This window comes from Homarus americanus, unplaced genomic scaffold, assembly GCF_018991925.1.
Source record: "Homarus americanus isolate GMGI-L3 unplaced genomic scaffold, GMGI_Hamer_2.0 scaffold58074, whole genome shotgun sequence".
In the NCBI taxonomy this organism is placed as follows: domain Eukaryota; kingdom Metazoa; phylum Arthropoda; class Malacostraca; order Decapoda; family Nephropidae; genus Homarus; species Homarus americanus.
In genome coordinates, this window is record NW_024729094.1 from 2,353,869 (window position 1) to 2,370,150 (window position 16,282).

Genomic DNA, 16,282 nt, shown 5'->3' on the forward strand with positions numbered 1-16,282 from the left:
GCTAAGGATGAGTGTTAACAGTGCAAACCAGTGTCAATGAGGGTCACTCAGCCTCCTGGCACGCGACCAGCCAACACAAAGATGGCCGACATGAGGGAGAATTGGCTTTGGGGAGCATGTGGCATGTAATGTAACGTATTTATATGTATATGAAATGTATTTTATGGGGGCAAAGGGAGGCTGGGGAACGTAACTAGCATATTTGATCTATTTCCTAAGGGGAAAATTGATTCCGGTAACGTTGTCTTTTACAAAAACGTAACCACGACGTTAAGAGAGGACTTCCTGAAAATGAGAAATTAGCATAAGCCATGAGTGAATGGTGGGAAATGTGGGTCAAAGTTAGGTCCTGTGCTGTTGAACCACACAGGACGACTGGTGCGGTCAGTCACATAACCTTGGAGGCAGTCTACATACTGTAGGTGCCAGATCACATAGACACTGCCAAATGTGTGTCTTGTGTATCTAGCATGTGCTGTACAAGTATATGCAAACATAAAAAGAAAAAAAATTTTTTTTAGTTCTTACACAAATTTGCATATGAAACCCCTAAAGTGATAATTTAGATCATAAGCAAATTTATGTATGAAAACCCTAAGAGTGTTAAAGAGTCCCATTAGCCTTAAAGGGACATGTGATGATGTCTAGACTTCTTCAAAAGCTGTCAAAGTCTTTAAACTGCTTGGGGGAACAAGTACGCACAGGGGTTGAGGAGACTGCAGTGGGCACAGGTAAACAAAACAAAAGGTCACAGAGAAATCGTGCTAGGAATGATGATAAAGCCAAATTAGGCAGAGAGTTAAAACCTAAACGTGACAGAGAGAGTATTCAGATTTCTACTAACTTAAATGTCCACTACGCAAACAGTAGAAGCATGAGAAATAAAATGGATGAAATCAGGGCGTTTGTATATAGCATTCAACGAAACATGGATAAACTTGACTCACATGAGTTACCTGCCAAATACCAAACTACTGTAAATGATACAAATTATTGCACACTGACAGGAAGATTAGGAAAGGAGGCGGGGTAGTAATCTATGCCAGGGATAATTTTAAGTGTAAATCAATAAGGAAATAAAAACTGAACTCAATACAGAAACAATCTGGATAAAATTAACCGATGGTAGGATAAAAGCAATATTAGGATTAATATAGGGTTATTTCCGATAGCCGGAACAAATGGTACAGAAAATTTTCTCGGAAGGTCCAGAAATTGCGCATTACATCATCTCTCAAGGCCGGAAAACATCCCCCATTCCTGGAATTTTCCGAAATTTTCTGGTACCAGAAAATTGTTCTCAGAATTTCCTGAAAATGTGCCTGAATTTCATCTCTCAAAAAGGGAAGAAAAAATCCCACATACCCAGAATTAACTGTAATTATCTGGGTACTGGGAAAAATTTCTTTGAATCTCCCAGAAAATGCACCCCTTGGAAAATTGTTCCCAAACCCGGAATTTTACAGAAAATTAAAAGAAAATTTAAATTCCAGCTATCGGAGAGTTCCATTTAAGAGGGATTCTGGGTAATGGAGTTTATCTTCATAGGGATAATGAGCAACTTATCTGGGATGAAATGTGCAGGGCATCCAGACATAGCAAAGTCTGTATAGTAGGCGACGTTAACCCTTAGGCCCCGGGTGACGTTCCAGAACGTCCGCCTATTCCCGCCAATTTTTTTTTTATTATTATTATTGGAAAGGGTGATTTTGTCTTGATTTATCCCGCGAGGAGTGTACTGCCAGCAGCACCCTAACCCGGGGTTTAAGGGTTAACTTGGTCAAACAGATTGGACTGACCTTACAGGAAACTCAGAATCAGAGTAATTTTTTGAAACAGTTCAGGACTGTTTCTTAAGTTAACATATAGCTGCATCCACCCAGGATAATATTATACTAGATTCGCTGTAGTTCTGTCAAACAGTGAAAACCTCATTAGTAGTGTCAATGTAGGGAACGAACTAACTAACAGCGATCACAAAGAAGTGAGATTTAAAGTAGAACTTAATGTCAGTCGCAAGGAAACTTCCATTAAAGTCTCAGATTTCAGAAGGGCAAATTTTGATAGGCTGAAAAGGCAGCTGAGAGAAGGGGTATTACGTTTGGGGGTGAATTACAAGACCTCACGGGAGATGGTAAATAACGTGACCTCACACAATGTACACACAGAAGGTGACCTCATTTCACCTGGTGTCCTGACAACAATATCCTCACAAAATATGACCACAAGATATGAGATTGACAAGTTCCATAACAATTTAAATATTGAGTTACTTAATGCACAAAGGCAGAATATACCACACAGAAAACTCAAATCAAATACAGTTAACCCTCACTTTACGTGGTCCCGCATTCCGCGTTTCCACGTTTACGCGGTGCCCTGCCGGAACCCAGGATGCTCACATTCCGCGGTGCGTGTACCCCTTTACGCGGAGAGCGGCTGGCGAGCCGCGCCATTTTTGGATCCAAACCTCCCGCCATCCACCATGTTGTGTAAGCTGCGCGAACATGGTGCGCACAAGGTCGCCCAGTCATCAAAACATTACCAGTTCTTCACCCGCCACCCACCACAGCCGGCCCAAGTCAGTGATAGTGATAATTATGGTGAGGATATGGACTTATATGGACTTTGGGGAGTTTGACAAAGAGGCCCTGCAAGCCTCTGTGGTGGATAGTGATACAATTGATACAAGTGACACAGGTGAGGGCCAATAATCTGCCCTCTGCCTCGGAACCAACCGCCCATCCCCGTGTGCCCAGCCATTTTTTCTACTAATGTAAGTGTTAAAAAACCTAATATTATTGATATTTCTCTTAATTATTAATTGTGTGTGCATACCATCATAAAGTTAAGATAATATTTTTACTACAACATAGTTGTGTGTCGTCAAAAAGTGGAGTTTGGGGATCGGCCCGGACTCCATTTCAATTAATCCCATATGTTATGTTATTCACTTTACGCGTTTCTCACTTTATGCGGGGCCCTCCGGGTTACATTAACCGCGTAAAGTGAGGGTTAACTGTAACAATGACCCCAAAAGGAAAAATAATTATTCAAAGAATATTATTGGACAAAGAAAGGCGATAGGTAGGAGAATAAATCATCGTGACGTTTACCTCCGAGATTATTATAAATTATTGTCCAGTAGGGTTAAGACAGAGATAAGAAAAGGAAAGAGGAATAATGAGCTAAAGGTAGCAAGGGAGGCGAAGTCTAACAGTCAAACTAAAACTTGAGACAAGATTGGACCAATACAGACAGATACCGGCTAACTAACTCATAACGACAGAGAAATGAGCAATAATCCGAACAGATTTTTCAACAGTTTTCACAAACAAAAATTTAAACATGATATTCAAGGCACAGACTATCTACAGAGATAGTGAAGAAAATAAATTAAGCGAGATAGTAGAGATCAGTAATGATGTTAGGAAACAAAATAGATAAATTAAAATCTAATAAGTCGCCAGGTTCCGAAATATTTGCCAGAATATTAAAGGAATGTAAGGAGAAACTTAGTATGCCCTTAGCAAACTAGTTTAACTTGTCATTAATAACCGATGCAATACCAGAATACTGGAAGATAGCAAATGTGATACTAATTTTCAAGAGGGGAGTTACAGTAGATCACTATCCTCAAACTACCGTCCAATTAATTTAACATCAAGTGTAGGTAAATTGTTGGATGCAATGATTTCAAACTCAATTCGAAATCACCTCGAGAAACACAAATTGATCAACGACTCCCAGCAAGGCTTCACAAGTGGGTGTTCATGTCTGACAAATCTATTATTCTTTTCAACTGGTTTCAATCAGTGGATGATGGACACAATTATGATATGGTTTCCCTCAACTTTGGCAAGGCCTTCGACAGGATCCCCCCATGAAAGACAAATATGTAAAGTTAAGGTTCATAGAATTGGAGGAGACATTCTAAAATAGATTAGGGCATGGTTACACAACAGGAAACAGAGTCGGCATTAATGATACGTACAGTACTAAATCTGATTGGGGTAATATCACTAGTGGAGTACCCTAATGCTCAGTACTTCGGCCATTACTATTTATTATATACATAAACGACATAGATATAGGCGCAGACAGCAACATAAGTAAATTTGCTGACGACACTAAAATAGGGCGGATAATTAAATCTGACGAGGATTCCGCAAAACTACAGGAAGATCTAAAAAAAACTTTTGCATGGTCTGAAAAATGACAGAGGAAATTTAATGTGGACAAATGTAAAGTATTTAGCCTAAGAGATGTAAACAGAGAAACCAAATATCAGATGAACAACGTTGATATAGAGAATCAGACAGTGAGAAAACTTTAGGGATAATAATAAGTAGGAATCTTAAACCAAGAAAACAAAGCATATTTGCTCGAAACAAGGCTAACAATGTACTTGGGTTCATACAAAGGAGTGTCAGTTGTAATACTAGATAGGTTATCCTAAAACTATATCTTGCACTTGTGAGACCTCACTTGGATTATGCATTTCAGTTTTTGTCACTGTACTACGGAATGGATATCGAATCCCTAGAAATCATACAGAGGAGGATGACAAGACTAATCCTGGGTCTTAGGAACCTTGAGTATTAAGACAGAGTAAAGCATCTGAATTTGCACTCCTCGAGAGACGTAGAGTGAGGGGCGATATGGCTGAGGTGTATAAATGGAAGTCAGGGTGAAACAAAGGTGATATAACAAAGGTAAGTATACTATCCATTCAGGAACGAACTCGTAGCAATGGTTTTAAATAAGACAAATTTAGATTATGGCATGAGATAGGTAAACATTGGTTTGGAAATTGAGTAGTGGATGAGTGGAACAAGTTACCAAACATTGTCATTAACTTGAACACTCTGGATAGCTTAAAATATAGGTTGGATGTATATATGAGCAATAGGGGTTGGGTGCAAATGGGACTGCCCAGTATGGGCCAATAGGCCCACTGCAGTTTCCTCCATTCTTATGTTTTTCTTCATGAAATGGTGAATGTTGTTTAATTGTGTTGTAGTGTTAGTGGTATATTAGGATATTTTTTTTCGGTGATACATATGGGTGTCCGAAGGCCAGGAACCTATCCTATTGAATCCCTTGTTATAATGATCCTGATCTACATCATTTCGACCACGGACGAGTTTTTTCGCAAGTAACCAAACCTCATGTATTAGCCCCTGTCTAAGAGACAGTAATACTTATATGAATATGGACTACATACATTATGTATATACTGTATATATAATTACCACACCCACAGTAATTAAACTATGAGCAAGTGTCTCTCATTTTCTCTAATACTTAGCGAGGGATGATGGTAATTAATCTTCTTGTTTAACAGATGACATCTGACCTATAGTCTTCTGCCCTGGCTATGTAAACAGTAAGGACCGAACTCCTGGCCTGTGACTTGATTCTACAGTCAGTCCACACACCACTCTCTAGCTGACGACTCATGTGAGGCTCATGGAGCTTGATACACATGAGCGTCATCTTTTAATTAAAGCCCACAGCTCCAATTGTTAAATATGGTGATATCATAACTATTTGTTTATTTTCTTAATAAATGGAGAAAAGACCACTTATTTATGATACTTCTATGGAACCTTGAAGACTGACCTTAATGGATATTCATCAGTGATTGTAACAGGTAAACAGAAGATATCACTCATTGTAAATAAGAGGCTAACCTACATATGATAAAACTTTATTCCTACAGGTACTGATCTTTAGGTTCCTGTTTATTGCATATCCTAAAATATAGTAATTTATGGCTCTTACATAAAAAAACAATTCTGCATATAAAACTCTAATAAAAAATGACTGCATTTAAAACTGAGAAACTGAAAAAAGGGTTTGTGTTTAACTCACCTCTTTGCCTCAATCTTGGAATCATTTTCTGTGTCAGATTCTTCTGTTTGTTCTGAGTCAGAGGAAGAGTCTGGGCCGCGCTGGTACTGCAGGAGGCGGTCAAGGAGGAAAGATTTGTCTCGTCTGACACGCAACAGTGCTCTCTGGGCTTTTCGCAGTTCCTCTTGGAAGCACTCATTTTCCTGTGAAAAGTAAGCATTTGTGTACAGGATCCTCTCTCAGCTGAATAAAATTGTTTGGCGATAGTCAAATAAAATTTAATAAAATGGCTTTCCCATGGTGAAGGGGTTAATGTAAAACAAACACACTTGCAGCTAATTGAGAATACAGTGACCCCTCGTTTAACGAACGCCTCGGTTAACGAACTGCCTTCCATAAGGATCTTCAATTCGGTTAACGAACAAAAATTCGGTTAACGAATTTCTTACGAACCGACCTCAACATGTTTTCGCTTGCACTGACCGGGCAACCAGCTTTAGTATCAGTCAGCCAATACATTAATCGGTTGTAGGGCTTAAATTCCTTACTGTTTTAGTAAATACCAAGAAGTTTATACTATTCAATAATTTTAAAAGTTTAATATTCAATTTTTTAGTAATTTTAACAATTATTGAACACAATTGAAGGTAAAGTGACTAGTTTAATGCGCGGCATCCCGCCTCTTAACACAGCAAACAGGCATTAGTCTCTCTCTGTTTTCATTGGAGGTAACATCTTGCTTTAGACTCTCTTCAACTAAATGCCTTTTTTCTGTGTTTCCAAGCAAATTATTGGTCATTTTGAAATTTATTTTACATATTGACAATACATAAAGCAGTGCAGTGTTGATTTAAAGAAAATAATCTTGAATTACACCAAGAGAACTAAAATTTTATGGGTGAAATGGTGCCATGGGGTGACCTCTTCCACCCCAATGCCTTCTCTTCTCCCTTCTCGTCCACCACCATTCTAATTCCCATCATCATCATCATTATCCAGGAGCCTTCTACATACACACCTCAAAGTAAGTGAACTTTTCTACCATTTTTGTTGAATTCAGGAAATTTTCGGAGAGCTGGAACCAATTACCCAAAAACCCATTGAAACAATGGTTTCGGTTAACGAACTTTTCGGTTAACGAACGACCTTCTGGAACGGATTGAGTTCGTTAAACGAGGGGTCACTGTAATTGGGTAACTTGTTGACATTTACCTGCAAAATATGGAATGATAAATGCCTGAAGTATACAGTATAGTGTAAATCTTTCCAAAAGAAACAACATTGCAGTAAATACAAATGAGACTGAGTCTTTGCCAAACAATTTTGTTTTAAATACTATCAGTAAAAAGGAGACAATATGACACAGGCAATAGCAACATGGTCCAAGTAAGCACAATGACATTACTCACATAAATAAGAAGTTTTAGCTTCCTCTTCAGAGTCTTATATTTGGCTTTATAATCTTCTGGACCATCTGTCTGAACTGGCATCATGAAACCTGAAATACCAACTTTCAATAACATTCTATCAAACTATAATTTTGGGCAAAGTTAATACAAAATCAACATCAAGCTAAATCTGAGTTCAGGTATGGTACAGTACACTACTGTACAGGATACCTGGATTTATGATAGGGTTGTATTGTTACACAGGATGGAAGTGCATTAATTTAGGTTTGGTGAAATTTGGTAGGTTAGTTATCTTCTATTGAGATTTTTGTTGGGTACAGTAGTTGGTTGACCTGGCCATCTCTAATAGCCTATTACAGCATGCCCTTAAAATTAGCTAGGCTTTTAATTTGTGGCCTTCGATTATTCGCTTATGACACTCTGGATTTACCCAAGAATGTATGCGGGTACTCTTAAAGGTGGTGGCATGCTCACGGCCTGGACCGGGATCGCACGAATTTTGTGGCATCCAACAAGGTTTAACTGTTGTCTCAGGAGGCTGGGAAACACACACACTCCTCCTCAGTCTGGGATAAACAGTTATCCGTTTCGTGAGCGTAGTACTCTGCTCTCTTAACAACTGTGCTCCTCGTACTTGTGATGACTCCCAAATGCCCTCAACAACCTTCATCCAGCCATGGGAAGGTGCCCAAACAAGTGAAGAGAGAAAAGAAGGTCATGACCCTTGTGGAGAAGATACAACAGCTGGATAAACTTAGGAGTGGCCAAAGCTTTGCCACATGTGGCTGGATGTATGGCATCAATGAATCAACAGTCCACTGCATCAAGAAGAAAGAGAGGAAGATTTGTAATGCCATTGCCCTAAGTGCTCCCTCTTCTGCCAAGGTAGCCACTAATGTGAGGGATGCAGCTATGGTGAAGATGGAGAAAGTCCTTAACATCTAGATTGATGACTTTAACTGCCGCCACATCCCTCTCAGCCAGAAGTTTATCTATGACAAAGCCAAGGTCTTGTATGACTGATTCCATGCTGAGGAAGGTGGTGCTAGTGCTGGTGATTTTGGTGATACCATAAAGAAAGGTTTTAATGTCAGTAAGGAATGGTTTGAGAACTTGAATAAGCACTGCAACCTATAGAATTTGAGGATCACTGGTGAGTCAGCTTCGGCGGATGATGTAGCAGCAAGGGAGTATCCTGCAATCTTTGCCGAGATTATACGGGAGAAGGGCTACAAGCTGGAGCAGGTTTTCAACGCTGACAAGACTGGTTTGTGGTGGAAGATGATGCCAGGGAAGAAAGGAGTGCACTGGGCTTCAAGATGGCCAAAGATCATGTCTCTCTCCAGCTATGTGGAAATGCTGTAGGACACATGATCAAGCCCATGCTGCTGCACCGTGAAAAGCGTCCACGTGCACTCAAGAACAAAGACGTGCATCTCCTCCCGGTTTTCTACCGCCACAACAAGAAAGCCTGGATGACGGCAGTGTTGTTCACCGACTAGTTTCACAATTGTTTTATGAGGGAGGTCAAGGATTACCTGCAGGAGAAAGGCCTGGAGTTTAAGGTCCTTCTTGTGATCGACAACTGCCCTGGCCACCTCGAGGCCATCAAGGTTGCCAACAAAAACGTTGAGGTGATCTTTATGCCCAAGAATACATCATTGCTCCAACCACTCGACCAGGGAGTCATCGCTGTCTTCAAGGCCAAGTACATGATCCGCACCTTCAGCAGGATACACCAGGCCTTGGACGACGACACGCGGGATGGTGCCGAGTCAGTGCGGGAAATGTTGAAGAAGTTCTACATCGCAGATTGCATCTCCTCTATCAAGCAGTGCCACGATGACCTAACAGCCCTCTGTGTTAACTCCTGCTGGAGGGCTTTGTAGCCAGAGGTGGTGGAACGACTTTGCTGGCTTCCTCACAGTCGACCAGGATGTGCAGTTCATCGTCCAGCTTGCCCATCAAGTGGGAGGTGAAGGGCTCAACAACTTTCAGGAGGAAGAGTGTAACTTTATATTTCTTGTGGACATGAGAGCAACCACCTGATCCGTGTGGCTCATAAACAAACACTGGCGACTGCCGGATTGGCTGTATACCACAGCATCACACCGAGAAAGACAAAGTAGTGCGCGCCTGGTCACCTAATTATCTACCAAACGAAGCAATTTTCATCAAAATTATTATTATATCAGAACTTATTGATGAAAATATAGTAAAAATATAAACATCAAAATGAATAATGTGTTGGCCTAGGGAAAAAGAGAACAAAAGAAAAATATTTTATATTATGGCATTTCCGTTCGAGATTTATATTTTTAGAGTAATTTAACCAATAAAATTACCAATAATATTACGTATTCAAAGTGGACAGGGCATAGAAGTAGAGGGAAAATGTTGGGTAAAATAATAAAAAAACAAAGTACAGTACAACCTTTTCAAAAGCTTAGTTAACATTTACAAATCCTGAAACAATAAAAAGCTTACTTTATTCATGTTACAATGTTTAGTATGTGATGGTGTTTTTTTCGATGCTCAGATGAGGAGGGATCCATAAACTTGATACCAATTCTGTTTGTTCACGACTGACCCGCTCAGTTTGAGCATACTCTCACATCCACAAAAAAAAAGAAAAATTACCCCATGATGCTTCAACAAAGTTACTTTTATTGGTCCCAGATATCAAAAGAGGTACTTCCTGTTTAATATGGTGGGGACAGCTAGGAAGTTAGGTAAGGTTAGGTAGGTTTCTTTGGTTGGTTAGGTTAGGTCAGGTTCTATGGAGGGGGGAGGGGGGTGATAACTCCGGTTAATATGGAGGACTTCACAGACACTTCCCCCACATTTCAGTAACAGTAAGTTCGCCCATGGCAAGTGTTAAATTATGCTAGATTTGGTTTAGTTTAGTTTAGTTTAGTTTAAGGTTAGGTTAGGTTTAGTTTAGTTAGGTTTAGTTTAGTTTAAGGTTAGGTTAGGTTTAGTTTAGTTTAAGGTTTAGTTAGGATAAAGTTAGGGTAAGACTTACGAAACCGTTATCACCAGAAGGAAATGTGCGATTTGGTTCAATTCTTTTGGAAACACTATAAGCATGACATTAAACACAGAAATGGAAACTTCAATACATAGAACCTAATAGAACCTGACCTAACATACCCATAAGTTTGGTAGGTTAGGTCAGGTTTTATTAGGTTCTATGCATTATCGTGTTAATTTACGTGTTAAACAACTTATCTTAATATTTAGGTTGATATACATACATCAGCAATGGCGAGGAGGAATACGTGCAAGTGTTCACCATCATTTAGGAAAAGTCTCTTGAAGACGGATTCAGTGAGATAAACAACAAAAATGACGCCGGGAGGAGAATTGTGAAGCAGGATAGAGTAAATAAAAAAAATAAAAAATAAAATATTTAAAATTATACTAGAAAGTTGTCGTTTCTTTTAATATACTTAAAATCATCAAAGCAATAAGTATAGCAAAAATATAGAAAATCAACAAACAACTTCTAGTGATAATGGTTTCGTAAAAATTTACAAAAGTTAAGTTAGGTTAAGGTTAGGTTAGATTAGGTTAACTTAATTTGAACTTTTAAATAAACAAATTTTAACACATTTGCCTTAACTACAACAGTGTCTACTATAAAACACTGAAATTGCAGCATTTTTAAAATTCGTTTTCTATGAAAAATTAGCGGCTATGAAGCCATAAATAATTATCATAACTCCAAAACGACTCATTTCTGACGGAAATGAGGGTCTATGAGGGTCAAATTCGAATAAATCACACCAAATACCATTGAAGGAAAAAAATTTTTATGGTCGAACAGTTGGACTGATAATGCTAATTTGCCGTTATTTATTTCTCCCTATATGATTCAATATATAAGTAAGTGTTGGAAACTTAAAAACACTTACAAAAATCCCCCCCCCAAAAAAAAAACCATATAAACACAGACTCTAACACCTTCATCAGTGACTGGAGTAGCCGCCTCCATATATCTCAACTGTATCCATAATTTTCTTTTCCTTCACAAATCTTATGTAAAAGGTCAAAATTAACTTGGACTACCTCTACATCTTAATAAGTATATTTAATGGATCAGTTAATATGAATATCTTACCTTTCTTCCGTGTAATAAAGTGAGTTCAGTGATAACTTGACACAGGTTGTTTACATCTGCAGGAGTAAACAACTGGTGTGAAATATTCCGGGAATTCTGAGATTATTAGCACAAGCTCCCTCCGCCATGACATAAAAACAATACATATATATTATATTTATGCGGATTCTGAAATATTTCTAAGATATATTGATCAAGAAATAATATTTCTAATGGTATATATCGATTTTAAGAAACTTTCTGATCTTGGCTGAGAAGAAGGTACCGGGCAAGACAAAAGAGCGGTGGAGTGTCACCAGGTAATATACTGTATATTTCCTCAATTTAAGTGAATTTTGTAAAATTTATATGTATTTATATGTATATATATATATATATATATATATATATATATATATATATATATATATATATATATATTGCATACATACAGAACATTTTCTCTCTACACATGCTGCTGTAAAAAATAATTTGTGGATCATTGTTCTTCCTTGGCTTGGACTACTATTTTTTGGGGGGGTGGGGGGGGGGGCGCCCCCTACATCCTTGTGTAAGGTGAAGCGCAGAAGCGTTTACAGCGCCCAACAGGGAAGCATGCTAACTTCATGCTTGCCTTTATGTCTCATGAGTTAAGGCGTAGAAACCTGAAGTCATGGGCGTAGAAGCCTGAAGAGTCAATGGTTTATGTCATCAAGTTAATGGAAGCTCCGACAACTTTCTCTGAATACGAATTCGCAACTTTCGATTTACAACAGGTACCTACATTACTGCTAGGTGAACAAGGACCAATGAGGGCTAGGAAGTATGTCCAAACAACTTTTCCTTTGGCTGAGCCTTCCTTCCTCCCCTGATCCGGTAGGTCACATCCGAAAGGCGTTCCACTACCGTGGACTCTGCAACTTCGGTGACTGAGGGGTATGCAGGTCCTTGTAATAGACGTGGCTTGCTTTGACATCTTGGTTGCGCTTCACTTCACCCGAGAACTCCAGAGCTCCTCGAACGTGATGATGTTCAACCTCTCTTGGAGGCTCTTCAACGTAACTGGTGGTTTCTAAAGGTAGTTCATCAAGTGGTCTTCCTGTCAGCAGGTCCACTGGCAGCCGCAGTTCGTGACCCAGCATCAATTTTGCCTGTGTATACTCGTGGGCAGCCGACCAGTATGCCATCAACAGAGCAGGTGGCTTCTGGTTCCATTCTATCTGTCCCTCAACACAGTACTTGGCCAGTTCTTGTCCCACGGTCCAATTAAACTTTTCCACCATTCCATCTGACTGTGGCCGAAGTGGAGTGGTCAGTAGTTTACCGCACTCACTAAACACAGCTGACTCAAAGTTTCTGCCCTGGTCTGAGTGCAACTCTTGGGGCACATCAAACCGGTAGAAGAACTGGTCAACCAACACCCTGGCAACAGTCGTGGCTTCCTGATTCGGGATGACATATGCTTCTGGCCATTTAGTGAAGTATTCCATGGCCACACAGATTCCCATCTGCAGTGAGTGGCAGAGGTCCCGCAATATCCACTGCTACCCTCTTCATTGGTGCGCCTGCCTGGTAAAACTGCAGTGGGGCACGCGTGTGTAGCTTTGGTCCCTTCTCGACGCAGCAGACATCACAGGAACGGCGCCATTCTTCCACATCCTGACGCATGGATGCCCAGTATAACCTTTGCCGCAGGTGACTCAGGGTCTTCTTCACTCCCAGATGTCCACTGGCTGATTTGTTGTGCATCTCTCCCAGGATTTCTGACCTTATCTTTCGGGGAAGTACTGTCTGTCAGTACCTGTTGAAGCCATCTGTAGTCACCCACTGGAGCTGCAGCAGACCATCCTTCAGCCCAAGAGCATCCCACTGAGCCCAGTAGTTTTTAGTCATAGGACTTGCTCCAGAGATCGTCTCCCATGCTGGTCGCACTGAGCTCTGGCTCATCCATTTCGACCACTGGTCGCAGGTCTTGGTCTTCCAGCTGCAGCTCTCAAGGCCTTCCCCAGCAACGGCTTGATCCTCCTCCACTGTAGGGTGACTACGCTTCTTGGGAAGTGCCTCTCTCCGACAACACTACTGACAATCAAGGCACCACCACACCCAGACGGATATGCAAGGTACCATTCCCCTTGCACGGCAACCTCACCTCTGATCTTGGAGGAATAACTACTGACCGCCTAGCTGTAACCTTAGCACTGACATGCTTCACAGCCCCCAGCGGTACCCACTTCCCTTTAATTTTCAACTACATCGAGCCAACTTGCGAGGTTGGAGGTAGTCCAGACCCAGGATGCAAGGATCTGTTATATCCACTACATAAACCTGTAGGGTTTCTTCTTCCCCTCCTAGCTTGATGCTGAATATCCACTGGTCCTTTTAGTACTGTGCATTGTCCAGTTATCCCGCGCAGCTGCTGTGGCGTCTCAGAGAGTTGTTGGTGACTAACCACGTCCGGCCTCACAAAAGTCTGCTCCGAGGCTGTGTCGATCATCAACGGACACCTTACGCCATCGATCTCGCCTTCAACCTGGACACTCCTTACAATGGCTTGGTTGCATTTTGTCAAAAGCGGAGCTCTGGTGAGACAGGCTGGTTTTTGTCCCTCAGCACCAGCCATCTCTAGTTTCTCCGACTTAGTAGGCTGCTCTTCTTTCCCTCTCATGGAATTCTGTGGGAAATTAATCTTGAAGTGCCCATCTTCTCCACACGTCCAACATCCTCTCCTCTCCATGTTCTCTGTATTGACCTTCTCTTGCTCTCGTTTCCGCTTGTAACAGTCCTGTTTTTTTTGTTTTGTTTTTGCGGACATTAGCCCACCTGAGCACAGGTCGGGGGGGGGGAGGGGCAAAAATATAAAATAATAATAATACCCTTAATAATAATAATAAATTTAATAAAAATAAACAACACTTATAATAAAGAAAATATTAATACTAATAAAATTTTAAAAAATAAATTATAAACCATAAACCAAAAAAAACAAAACAACAAAAACAAATCAATAATGAGAAACAATATATCTATGTTGAGGTGGTCACAGTAAGAGAAACAATTGAGACCTGCAATTGCGTGTAAATGAAGCAGAAAGTCAGATCAGCAACCTGGGACTTGGTCACAATATTTGTGATGCCATACGGCAGCAGGGTCTACCATTACAGAGCCCCTGAAGATCCTGTTTTGTAAATGCCTGGATGAACAAATGGTCTCCAGTGAATGGAAAGTGGCTTATGTGAGTCCTATCTTCAAGAAGAGCGATCGTCACACTCCACGAACAACTATAGACCGGTGAGCCTGACCAGCATATTATCTAAAGTACTTGAGAGTATTATCAGAGATGCCGCAATGGAACATCTAATACGAAACAACTTTGTAAAAGGTTGCCAACACGGTTTTATGCCGGGGCGCTCCTGCTTAACACAATTGCTCAAGGCATTGGATATTTGGACCCATATTCTGGAACGGGGTGGTAATATCGACAATATTTACCTAGATTTTGCCAAGGCTTTCGACAGTGTACCCCACGAAAGGCTGAAAATCAAACTGGAAGGGTACGGAATTCGGGGAAATGTCCTAGCGTGGATAGAAGACTTTCTACATGACCGCAAGCATTGTGTGGTGATTTATGGCACGAAATCATCATCTGTGCCTGTCACAAGTGGGGTACCACAGGGCAGTGTATTGGGCCCGCTGTTGTTTGTTTGTTTCATAAATGACATGCCTGACGTTGTACACTCCTCCATACAAATGTTTGCCGATGACGCCAAGTTATTTCGGGAAATTGAGAACCAAGCGGACTGTGAAGAACTGCAGAAGGACGTCTGTGGGCTCCAGGAATGGCCGAAGAAATGGCTGCTGAGATTCAATGTCACGAAGTGTAAGAGGATGCACCTGGGGCGTACCAACGGTACGGAGGCGTATCATATGTCCCAACGGGATGAAGAAACTGCACTAGTTGAGACTGTATGTGAGAAGGACCTAGGTGTGTATGTTGACAATGGGCTAAAGTTCTCGGGCCATTGCGAGAAGAAGGTAAATCAAGCAAATAAATTATTGGGTCTTATAAGAAGGTCCCTCGTAACGATCTTCAGGAGTGAAGTGCTTCCCCATCTGGAGTACTGTCACCCCATCTGGTCCCCGAGATATGCTAGGGACTGTCAGTTGGTTGAAAATGTTCAAAGGAGGGCCACCAGACTGGTGCCTGCACTTCGGCACCTCAGCTGCCCTGAGAGATTGGAGCGCCTGAACTTGCCTAGCTTATACTACAGACGGGCAAGGGAGGACCTAGTTGAGGTGTATAAGCATCTCTGGGGGCACTACTCTGTTGAGTGTCCTTACTTGGAGCTGGCGGACGCTCGCCCCACAAGGGGTCACAGCTCAAGATTGAAGAAGCCGCAAGTCCAGAAAACTGTGAGGGCAAACTTTTTCGGAGTGAGGGTTGTAAACTCTTGGAACAATCTACCAGAGAGTGTTGTGACGGCACCGAGTGTGAGCTCTTTCAAGACAAGACTTGACCAACACTGGAGCGGGTTCAGGTACATTCAGGGGCCGGTGCATGCCCAATATATGCCAACAGCGCGTGACAGAGACGTGACCGATCGACCGGGCGGCTAGCGAGCCGATCTTTTGGTGAAGAAGATAAATGAAAAGGAAAAGTAATCAGAGACGTGACCGATCGCTCAAGCGGTTAACAAGCTGATCAATGGCGAAGAGGATAAAAGTAAAAAAGACAACACATTATGCTTCCAATATCTTCTAGCTGTTCCGCCAGTCTCTGGTAATTTTCTGACGATCGGTATTAGTGTACACACATAACAAAAGGCAGGTAGATTTCCACCAGGTCAGAGAAACACACTTGTGAACTGTACAGTGTAGTCTACTTCAATAATCACTAAATCTTCACAAACTGTTCACA

General features: G+C 41.1%; 2 protein-coding genes across 5 annotated transcripts in view; both read right to left on the reverse strand.

Moving 5' to 3' along the window:
- Positions 1 to 11,495, reverse strand: part of LOC121866309 — a 96,519-nt gene extending 85,024 nt beyond the window's left edge. For 3 of the 4 annotated variants that reach the window (XM_042365923.1, XM_042365925.1, XM_042365926.1), the window contains exons 1-3: positions 11,389 to 11,494; positions 7,266 to 7,354; positions 5,878 to 6,059 (exon numbers count right to left, since the gene is read on the reverse strand). In XM_042365923.1, the coding sequence (XP_042221857.1) occupies positions 5,878 to 6,059; positions 7,266 to 7,349 (266 nt within the window). In that variant the 5' untranslated portion in view covers positions 7,350 to 7,354; positions 11,389 to 11,494. Of the gene's footprint in view, positions 1 to 5,877; positions 6,060 to 7,265; positions 7,355 to 11,388 lie in introns of all 4 variants that reach the window. The other variant, XM_042365924.1, reaches the window with a different exon arrangement.
- Positions 11,496 to 12,269: 774 nt separating this feature from the next.
- LOC121866326 lies at positions 12,270 to 12,875 on the reverse strand. The gene has a single exon (XM_042365946.1). It carries the CDS (start codon positions 12,873 to 12,875, stop codon positions 12,270 to 12,272), a length of 606 nt encoding a protein of 201 aa, XP_042221880.1.
- Positions 12,876 to 16,282: the final 3,407 nt, after the last annotated feature.

What these genes read in the sequence shown, in the direction of transcription:
- LOC121866326 (XM_042365946.1), bottom strand. Translation starts at nt 12,875, where the DNA reads ATGGGAATCTGTGTGGCCATGGAATACTTCACTAAATGGCCAGAAGCA.